Source organism: Oryza glaberrima, chromosome 2 (assembly GCF_000147395.1).
Source record: "Oryza glaberrima chromosome 2, OglaRS2, whole genome shotgun sequence".
NCBI classification, from domain to species: Eukaryota; Viridiplantae; Streptophyta; class Magnoliopsida; order Poales; family Poaceae; genus Oryza; species Oryza glaberrima.
In genome coordinates, this window is record NC_068327.1 from 22,738,459 (window position 1) to 22,749,155 (window position 10,697).

Sequence of the window (10,697 nt, forward strand, 5' to 3'; positions counted from 1 at the left end):
GATCGATTAGCCACTGCATCCGAAGTTCCGAACATCCGTCTCGCAAAGTGCATGCTTCCAAGAAAGTTGGGAGCAATCCAGACAGACAAAACAAAAATTATTGTATGTTTAGTTCACACTAAAATTAGAAGTTTGGTTAAAATTAGAACGATGTGATGGAAAAGTTAAAAGTTTGTGTGTAAGAAAGTTTTGATGTGACTGAAAAGTTGAAAGTTTGAAAAAATTTTTTTGCAACTTATCACGGCGTAAGGTGCAAGAAGTATAGTTAACCAACACCAGTAATATCGTACAGTACTACTCCAACATGTCACCAAACTTCTCTCGGCGCGCCCGGGGTGAACTCCAATCTACCCGGGATCCTAACTCGCCACCAAACCTCCTCGGCGTTCTTCTTTTACCGCGGCCGGACACGGAGCAGGAGCACGCACGCACGTACGGCGCGCGCTCGCCTCACTGCATTTCTATCCCGGCCATCGGTCCGGCCGTCACGATGCGCCGCCGCGTCGCTCTGTGCCTCGTGCTTTTCGCCTTCGCCGGCCTGCACGCGGCGGCGGTGGAGGCCGTGACGCTGTCGACGTCGTCGCGGTGGATCGTGGACGACGAGGCCGGCGGGCGGCGGGTGAAGCTGGCGTGCGTCAACTGGCCGTCGCACCTGGAGCCGGTGGTGACGGAGGGGCTCGGGATGCAGCCCGTGGACGCCATCTCCAAGAAGGTGGCGTCGCTCGGGTTCAACTGCGTCAGGCTGACGTACCCCATCGCGCTGGCCACCAACGCGTCGCTGTCGTCGCTCACCGTGCGGCGCTCGCTCCTCGCCCACGGCCTCGCCGGCGCGGTCGCCGGCGTCGAGGCCAACAACCCCGGGCTCCTCGACCTCACGCTGATCGAGTCGTTCAGGGCCGTGGTCGACAGCCTCGGGGAGAGCGGCGTCATGGTGATCCTGGACAACCACGTGAGCCGGCCCGGCTGGTGCTGCGCCGACGACGACGGCAATGGCTTCTTCGGCGACCGGCACTTCGACCCCGACGCCTGGGTGCGCGGGCTCGGCGCCATGGCCGCGCTGTTCGCCGGCGTCCCCAACGTCGTCGGCATGAGCCTCCGCAACGAGCTGCGTGGGCCGAGGCAGAACGCCGACGACTGGTACAGGTACATGCAGATGGGGGCGGAGGCGGTGCACGCGGCGAACCCGGCGGCGCTGGTGATCATGGGCGGGCTCGGGTACGACACCGACCTGTCGTTCCTCGCCGCGAGGCCCGTGGACGTGAGCTTCGCGGCGGCGGAGCGGGGGAAGCTGGTGTTCGAGCTGCACTGGTACAGCTTCGCCGACGCGCGCGCCTGGGACTCCGAGGACGCCAACGAGGTGTGCGGCCGCGTGGCGCGGGGCGTCGCGCGGCGGGGCGGGTTCCTGCTCGACGCCGGGTTCCCGCTCTTCCTCAGCGAGTTCGGCGCCGACACACGCGGCGGCTCGCGCAAGGACGACCGGTACCTCCCCTGCGCCGCCGCCGTCGCCGCCGAGCTCGACCTCGACTGGGCGCTCTGGGCGCTGCAGGGGAGCTACGCGCTGCGGCAGGGCGTCGCCGGGGCCGACGAGGTGTACGGCGTCCTCGACTGGTCGTGGAGCAAGCCCCGCAACGCGACCGCGCTCTCGAGGATCCAGTCGCTGCAGCGCCCGCTCCGAGGTCAGTTCGCTGTCAACGGCGTCGCTCGCTCGCGCCATCATCGCCGGTGCAACGTTTCTAATTGACCGAAGGGTTCGCCGGCGATGCGATGCGTGCAGGGCCTGGCTACGACGACGCGAGGCCGTACACCGTGCTGTTCCACCCGCTGACGGGGCGCTGCGTGGTGAGGCGCGCGGCGGATGACGCGGCGGCGGCGGCGGCGACGCTGGAGCTGGGCCGGTGCGAGGACACGGACGCGTGGGCCTACACGCAGCCGGCGTCGACGCTGGCGATGCGGGGCGCGGGGCGGGGGTCGCCGCCGCTCTGCCTGAGAGCCGAGGGGAGCGGCCGGCCGGCGCGGCTCGCCACCAGCGACGCCGGCGGCTGCCGCGGCGACGCCCTGTCGACGTGGCGCCTCGTGTCGGGCTCGACGATGCACGTGGCCGTCAACGCGACGACGACGACGACGCCATCTCGGGACGGCGGCGGCGGGCTGCTGTGCCTGGACGTCGGCGACGACGGCCGGAGCGTGGTGACGAACCCGTGCAGGTGCCTCGACGACGCCGCCGCCGGCGAGTGCGACCCAGAGACCCAGTGGTTCAAGTTCGTCACCAGCACGAGGTCCCCGGCCACCGGCGCCGCCGCGGCGGCCACCGTGGCGCGAGGGCTAATTGCTGCGTGAAAATCGACCGATCAATCGATCGTGTCCGTGCATTCGTCATCAGAGAATCGAAATCTTATTTAAAATCCGCGAACACAACACTATACTAGCTGCTAGCTGACTTGCATTGATCTTGGATGGAAGTTAGAGAGTTCGTGTCACGCACGTGGCGCGCGCCAAGCTGCAGTTCATGTGTGGTCGATGTATCCATGTACTGTTACTGAACAGTGCGCTTGAGCTGAACCATTGAACGGATCAAGAACTAATTAAATACTCCCTCCATACTGATAAAGGATATCGTTTAGGACAATGTTTAAGTCAAACTTTGGAAATATAAATCATAAATAACTCTCAAGTTGTTGAGTTTGAAAATGTAAAAATTATATGAATAGATTTGTCTTGAAAAATACCTTCATAAAAGTATACATATATCACTTTTTAATAAATATTTCTATAGAAACAAGAAGTTAAAAGTTAAAGTTGTGTTTTGAAGGCCGTGTCGCTATCCAAAACAACTTTCTTTACTAGTACGGAGGGAGTATTTAATTAGTTCTTGATCCATTCAATGGTTCAGCTCAAAAAAGTTAAAGTTGTACACACCAGAGGTCACCAGCTATATTATTACTCGTATGGTTTAAGAGAACACACACCATATTAAGTTTTTTTTGCATGGGTGCGTGCTGGTCCCACATGTTCACTGCAGGAACGACCATTGGGAGGGTGTTAATTCGATTAGCGCGTTAATTAATTTGGGAACAGTAGCCACTAGCCACGCACGAACATGAGACGATCGTTGCACGGTAGGCATTGCCGCACACACGATCGACGACCTAACAAGCGGCTAGACAAGTCGAAGAAAGAGCTGGAGATCACTTTTCCGGAAAGTGTTTTCACATTTAAGGGACACTATTCATTTTCTTAAAAATACGCACAATTGAGTCATGAAAACCTTTTTAAAAAAGATTAATAATGTTGGTATAATCACTGGCTGTTTGCTGCATGCGGCTGCGCTGCACAGACGAACAGAAGAAATGCTAGTTGGGTTCCTGTAGCAGATGGCTGTGGCGCACCGAACAAGCCCTATAGTAATAAAACATTCCGACTGAGTTTTTACTTTAATAAAAAAGATATAGGCATAGGTTAGGTACTTAATTAGGTGGGTTGTATTACTATGAATGTTGATCGAATTAAGAATCCATGTATACCATGCTCGATCTCTTTTAATTACAGTTGTTCTGAAATTTAATAATTTTGAAATTCAGAATCAACAAATGTGAGATGTACTCTTAGTTTATTAATACTCATGAATTCAATTCTAAAAATCTACAATAAATAATTAGCACGATGTAATTGACATGGACGTACTCTTCTATTAATCTAAGCTCTTATATTTCAGAAAAATAATAATCGATGTGTTCATCATGATTAACATTTTAATATTTGTAACATCAATAACAATAGTTTGTGTAAGACATGATTGGTGACTAGCACATACATATAATATCCTAGTAGAACATTTGAAGTCTAAGTTTGACCAACACATCAAAGAAAATCCAAACTGCAAACAATATGTGCACTGTGTTAATTACCACCGTATTTAATTAATTTTTCTTCTCACTTTATATACATGTCAAGCTTAGACTAGGATTTTTGTGGTGTATTAGTAGATACCAATGTACTGTTTTTTTACTAATTCCTTACAAGTATTTGAATTATATTTTAAAACTAAAATATACACATTCAGTTCGTTGATTATGGCCTTGTTCCATTTTTTTGGGTCCCTTATCCATGGAACCGATTAATGTTGGTATAAAAAACCTTCAAAATCATTTATATTTCATCGTTGGACCCAAAAAATGGTGGTTTTTGGTACATTGCCCCCTGTTGCATCTTACTGACAAATCAAAAATAAAAACAATATCTACGAGATGGAAGATATAGAAAATAGATAAGGATGACATTATTTATGTTCTATTATTTGCTTATACGTTTCTCTATCTTTCTATTGTTTACTATCGTTGATTAATTGATGACATTATTGTTGTCTTTACGTAGACGTGGACGTAAAAAAAATTGCAACAGATGACACATGAATGATTTTGAGAACCAATTGTAACAGATGGACCAAAACAATTGCTGATGGACAAAATTAAACTATGCTTTCTTCTTTGGAAATAAATGTACATACACGGGCAGACATCCTCTTTGAGAGGTAGAATACACTTGTTTAGTATCGCAATGTTTAGTATCCATCCGCTCTAAAATAAACTATCTTCATACTAGCATACGAATTTAGATAAAAAGTCCACTTATTTTGGGACGGATGGGGTACACCAGAGATGAACACACATGCACAGTCACACAGGCAAGAAAAATATACGGAGTAGTAAGCAGGAAATGTCTGATGATTTGATCGATCGCGTCTTTTTCCGCCACACTGTAGTCCAGCGCGAGACGGCACCAGCTGCTCTTCACTCTTGAGCTGTTTCACAGTACAGCGATCAGTCCTCGAGATTACGATTTTTTTAATGACAATTAGCGCGGGAAAGCAATGTGTGTGAGTAGTTTGTTAATTAGCAATGCGGAGTAACGACAGAGACTGTTTGGTTGGTTAGAGATGGTTACTGTTGCAGCTTCCGACAGCAACGTGGCGACCGGCTGCAACGTCGTCGTCGTCGTCGTCGGCGACGACGTGGCGCGGCGGCGGCGACGGTGGCGGCGGCGGCCTCCTCCTGAAGCGCACCATGAGGCCGTTCTTCATGTACAGCGTCGTGGTCAGCTTCGGCTTGATCTCCTGCCCGGGCACCACCTCGACGGCGAACCTGGACAGCACCGCCGCCGCCGCGGTCTTCATCTGCGTGTAGGCGAACCGCTTCCCGATGCACAGCCTCGGGCCGGCGTTGAACACCGCATACTTGAACGGGCTCTCGCCGCCGGCGAACGCGCCGCCGCGCATCCACCGCTCGGGCCGGAACGCGGCCGCGTCGTCGCCCCACGACGCCGGGTCGCGCCCGATCGCGTAGGTGTAGTAGATCACGCGCTGCCGCGCGCGCACCGGCGTGCCGTCCGGGAGCACGTCGTCGGCGAGGGCCTCCTTGAAGTCGACGGGCACCGGCGGGTACAGCCGCATCGCCTCCGTGAGCGCCGCGTGGAGGTAGTCCATCCGCTTGATGTCGCCGCCCGCGGCGAGGACGTCGCCGACGACGCGGGACTCGACGTCGGGGTGGCCGGCGAGGAGCCAGAAGAACCAGGCGAGCCCCACGGAGCTCGTGTCGCGGCCCGCGAGGATGAAGCTGATGCAGAAGTCGCGGAGGAACTCGTCGGAGTAGTCGGCGCCGCCGCCAGGCGACGACATGAGCCGCGACAGGAGGTCGCACCGGCCACGCAGGCTCCCGACCTTGCGCATCTCGTTCCGGCGGTCGGCGACCGCCCGCTCCGCGAACTCGCGGACGGCGCGCGTCGCCTCGACGAGCCGCCGCTCGCTGCCGGCGCGGAGGAGCCGCTTGGCCTTCCAGATGAAGGGCGGGGTGACGAACCGCAGGAGCGAGAGCTCCGTGGCGAGCTCGAACGCGCGCGCGAACGGCACGTCGGGGAGGCCGTCGGCGAGGCACCCGGCGTCCACCCCGAACGCCACGGCGCAGATGTTGTCGAACGTGAACCGGAGCAGCACCTCCTGGAGGTCGACGGCGGCGCCGCCGCCACTCAGCCGCTCGGCCAGCGGCACGAGGCGGCCGTACACCAGCTGCTCGATGCTCCTCACCGAGAACTCCACGAACCGCGACGAGTGCATCTCGGCGGTGGCCGCCCGGCGCTGGGCGCGCCACGCCTCGCCGTCGGCGTTGAAGATCCCGCCGCCGAGCAGCTCGACGAAGCGCTCCCGGTAGTAGGGTCCCTTGGGGTAGTTGCCGAAGTTGGCCCTGAGCACGTGCTCGACGTTGGCCGGCGCGGAGGTGATGATGCCGGAGGAGCCCCCGCCCCACGTGCCGCGGTACGGGAACACGCCGCCGGCGCGCAGCAGCGCGGCGGAGCCCCACTCGTAGATGTCGTCGCGGTGGACGAACAGCGTGGGCAGGATGCCCACCACCGGCCACAGCACCGGCGCCCCGCGGCGCCGCGCCCGCACCGCGCTCATGGCGGCGCTGAACGCGAGCAGCACCGCGCCGGCCACCGCCAGGTCGCTCGCCCGCACGTGCTCCCGCACCGCGCCGGCGATCGCGGCGGCGGCGGCCATGGACGCGATCGCCATCGATCGTGTCGTGTCTCTCTCCGGCGGCGAAGCTGCGAGACTCAGCGAGAGACCGCGAGAGACTGAGCTAAGCAGCTGGGAGTGGAGCGTATTTATAGCTAGGGTGCATGGCAGCATGGGGGCGTCGCAATATGTGGTTTAATTAATCCATTAATTAATTGACAAAAAAATAGTTGGAGGTTGGATTTATTAAGTAAGCTAGTGTTGATTATCTTTAAAGAAAAAGGAAGAGCGAGCAATTAATCTACTGTAGAAATGGCATTGAAGGTTCAATTCTAGGCCCCGGCGCATTTATACAGTAGCTAGGTAATTTAAGAAGTGATCAACCCATGGATTTTAGGAATGTTAATTTTGTATAGCCGCATCGACGACGCCTCACGAATCTAGCATGCTAGCATTGGAGAGAATAATATCATCGTCGACGGATCTGCACCACACACTGCAACGCTCATCGACATGCATTGGTTTTTCTTACCACAGATAGGTCCATGAGCAATCCGTTCGTGCTGAAAGAGCTTGTGTCACCGCACCGGAAATCGTCCGGAGACGATCGAAACGCGTCTGGCGTGTTGGAGCGGAATTTTTTTTGGTATACAGGCCAGGGGCGATCTCACCTGGCGGATATATAGGAAGTGGTTTTTTATCTCTCTAGACTGACGTCCCCTCGTTTTATGCATATCATTTAAAAAGTTATCAAATTTTTTTTAAAAAAATATTATGATAGATCAATATAGGATAATATCTCCGTTTTTTAATAGATAACGCCGTTGACTTTTACTCATATGTTTGACCATTCGTCTTATTCAAAAAATTTATGCAAATGTATAATATATAAATCACACTTAAAGTACTATGAGTGATAAAACAACTCATAACAAAATAAATTATAATTACGTAAATTTTTTGAATAAGACAAATGGTCAAACATGTGAGAAAAAATCAACGATGTCATCTATTAAAAAACGGAGGGAGTATATCTTTTCTCAAACATGCGAATTAAAATTTGACTTATACAATTCGAAACAAAAATAACAAATTTGACCATGAATTACACATTGTATTCATAGTCAAATTTGTTATTTTTGTTTCTACTTGTACAAGTGGAATTTAAATTTGTATGTTTGTGACGTGGCATATCACATATTGTTCTATCCTACTAAACTTTTTTTCAAATTATTTGGATAACATTTTAAGTGACATGTAAAAATGATAGGATATCCCCTTAAGGGGTGATTCATTACTCTAGGAGAGGAATATTTTTTGTGTTTTTCTTAAACATATATTTCTCTTCCACGTGATAATTAAGACGTGTTGAATCTTGGTTTGCATGCAGTGTCTCCTGTGTATGCATATGGCAAACCATGCATTCTCCCAGAAAGAAGGCCTCCATGCCATGCTGCAGTACCACCCGGAGATGGATCCAGCATGGGGACATCGGGGTCTTGAGCCCCACTATTAACGTGACGAATATAAGAGTCCCCACGAATATCCCACTATTTTTTTTTTACCATATCCGTCACCGGTACCACCGGTACGATCGACATGGTGCATGCACCGCCCGGCAACTCGATCATCCTGGGAGTGTGCATGTATATATAGTCGGTCTCCATGCATGTATCGATCCACCGGCACGATGGCCAGTCCCAGTACGGCCAAAATTAATCGAGCCGCACGTGAGGTGAAAAAAAAAGCACTTAAAATTAAACTCATGGCTCAAATCGATTTGGATCCTTGAGTGTCGTGATCTCCCTTGGGCCATTGTCGTCGTGCCTCTTTCTTCTCCCTGATAGGACTCTCCAGGTGAAAAATCAGTTATACGAGTCATTGGACGAATAGCGACGGTACTTTCGGTGTCACGTTATTCTTACGAGCGTCGTTTTAAGAATATTCTGTTTCTATCCTATCTCACCACTAATTAGTAAGGTCTTCGACGAAGCTCTTGGGAATCGTCTTTGGGTTTGAACGTGGGATGAGTGAATTTTCTTCTCTCACACTCTCCTTCGGTAAATCTATCTTTGTGGGGATGACCACGAGTGCGTTGGTGGCTTTTCTATTTGGAGATGTGATAGTACGGTGCGTTTATGCCATCTTGGGGCTGGCGGCAGCCAGCTTGGCGCTAGTCTTTTTTTTTTTCTCAGGAATGTGTGTTACGAGCTATCAACATGTGATGATTTGCCTTTGTTTTTTTCTTTTTGTGGTTGTCTTCTAGGTTATAATCTAGTATTTTTTTTCTTACTACATACTCCCTCCGTTACTTAATATAAAAAATTTTGACATTTTGCTTGAACCGTTTGACTATTCGTTTTATTCAAAAAAAAATTAGAATTATTATTTTTTTTACTTACTTTATTATCCAAAGTAATTTTAAGTACAACTTTTCGTTTTCTTATATTTGCACAAATTTTTTTGAATAAGACGAGTGGTCAAACAATGCAAATAAAATTTCAAAATCCCTTATATTAAGAGACGGATGGAGTATATTTAAGAAAATTAGTTTGAATCAAATCGAACTTATAATTGTAACGAAATGAGCGGATCCAAAGTTTTAACTCATTTGCAAGACTACTTGCGAGCTACTAGTTTTACTCATTAGTAAAAGAAATATATGTCTATTCTAACTAATATGTACTTCCTCCGTTCCTTAAAAAAAAATCAACTTTGAATACTATTCTTAGTTAGTGTTTATTTTCTGTTGTTGACGCATGGCATATATCACATCACATTTTAAAAGCTGATATAATTGGGATAAAACTGATTAACGAATCTAACTAGGTTGACAAAGTCAGCTCACGAACCTAGCCAAGGCATGCTTTTTTGGGGGCTGTTTGGAAAACAGGGACTTGTCCTATTACATTCGATGTTTGGACACTAATTTAGAGTATTAAACATAGATTAATTACAAAACACATTTCATAACCTTGGACTAATTCGCGAGACGAATCTTTTGAGCCTAATTACACCATGATTTAATAATGTGATGCTACAGTAAACTTTTGATAATTATGGAGTAATTAGTCTTAAAAAATTCGTCTCACGGATTAACTCTTATTTATGAAATTAATTTTTTATTACTTTATATTCAATACTCCAAATTAACGTTAAACATCCGATATGACAGGGACTTAAAAAGTTTTAGCCCCATCTAAACAGCCCCTTAGCTTGCTAAAGTTAATGAGGCTCGACTGGCTCGTTATTCCCTCTTAGCCGCATGGACGCAAGTGGTCGGCGCAAACCATGGGAGCTCACCGTGGATCGATAAGGAAGTTTCGCGGAGCCCAGCCGGCGGCCGGTGGCCAAGTGGCCGGCGAGTGAATTCCACCTTCCACACGAGGGAACGGAGAGGCGCGCGGATGGGGCGGCCGTCGAGATTGTGAGAAATTAAGCGCGCGCCCGGCAACCGCCTGGCGGGGAGGAGGGGGGGGGGGGGGGGGGGGGGTCAGCATTGAGCCTATTGCCTAAGCATTCATCACCGGTCAAGGGCCTTGGTGTTTGTTGTCGTTGGTGGTGGTGTCTCCATCCCGCGGTTTACTTTACCGCCAAACTTTTTGCTCGTTTCGGCTGCACCGCTTGCTTCCTCGCTGCCTTGCAAACGTTTTCCGAGATGTCCAAGATGTCCTCTTGAAGATGATGGTTTTGTAGCTAGAAAATGGAAAAGGATTTGTTGGCCTCAACAACCAGGGGACAAAAACCATCAGAAAAAGTAGGCTGCAGGCTGTTGTGATGATACTGTAGAATAGGGCCCGGAGCGATGCGATGCGATGCAACCGACGCTGCCGGATTTGGTAGCCTTTGTCGTTGGGCTGCATTTTCGTCCAGGACTCGAGATCAGTCAATACTGCAAGCAGTGTGCGTGATATAATATATCAGTCAACTAATGCACACAGGAGGGTGCAAGCAGCAGTAGACAACATCAAAGGTGAGGAACTAGGGGAAGGGGGGAGAACAAACTTACAAGTACAGCAGCAAACATTTGCACAGGTGTCAATCAAGAGACAAAAAAACTTAAGCTAAACGTAGGCAGGCTTGAAGCACTGTGAATTTGTGATAGGGATACAGAAAAGACCCGGCTGTACTTTTCAAAGAATGACTCGAGGCAATATTCTGTTCACTCATTGGGACTATTAAACAGACAAAA

General features: G+C 50.3%; 2 protein-coding genes across 2 annotated transcripts; one reads left to right on the forward strand and one right to left on the reverse strand.

Moving 5' to 3' along the window:
- Window positions 1-239: 239 nt before the first annotated feature.
- LOC127763957 (glycosyl hydrolase 5 family protein-like) lies at window positions 240-2,643 on the forward strand. The gene is made up of 2 exons (XM_052288764.1): window positions 240-1,676; window positions 1,775-2,643. Exons 1-2 carry the CDS (start codon window positions 305-307, stop codon window positions 2,335-2,337), a joined length of 1,935 nt encoding a protein of 644 aa, XP_052144724.1. The 5' UTR covers window positions 240-304; the 3' UTR covers window positions 2,338-2,643.
- A 2,016-nt stretch (window positions 2,644-4,659) lies between these two features.
- Window positions 4,660-6,603, reverse strand: LOC127764323 (cytochrome P450 86B1-like). Its single transcript, XM_052289184.1, has 2 exons — window positions 4,942-6,603; window positions 4,660-4,798 (listed from the first exon to the last, which is right to left on the reverse strand). Exons 1-2 carry the CDS (start codon window positions 6,560-6,562, stop codon window positions 4,788-4,790), a joined length of 1,632 nt encoding a protein of 543 aa, XP_052145144.1. The 5' UTR covers window positions 6,563-6,603; the 3' UTR covers window positions 4,660-4,787.
- Between the last annotated feature and the right edge of the window lie 4,094 nt (window positions 6,604-10,697).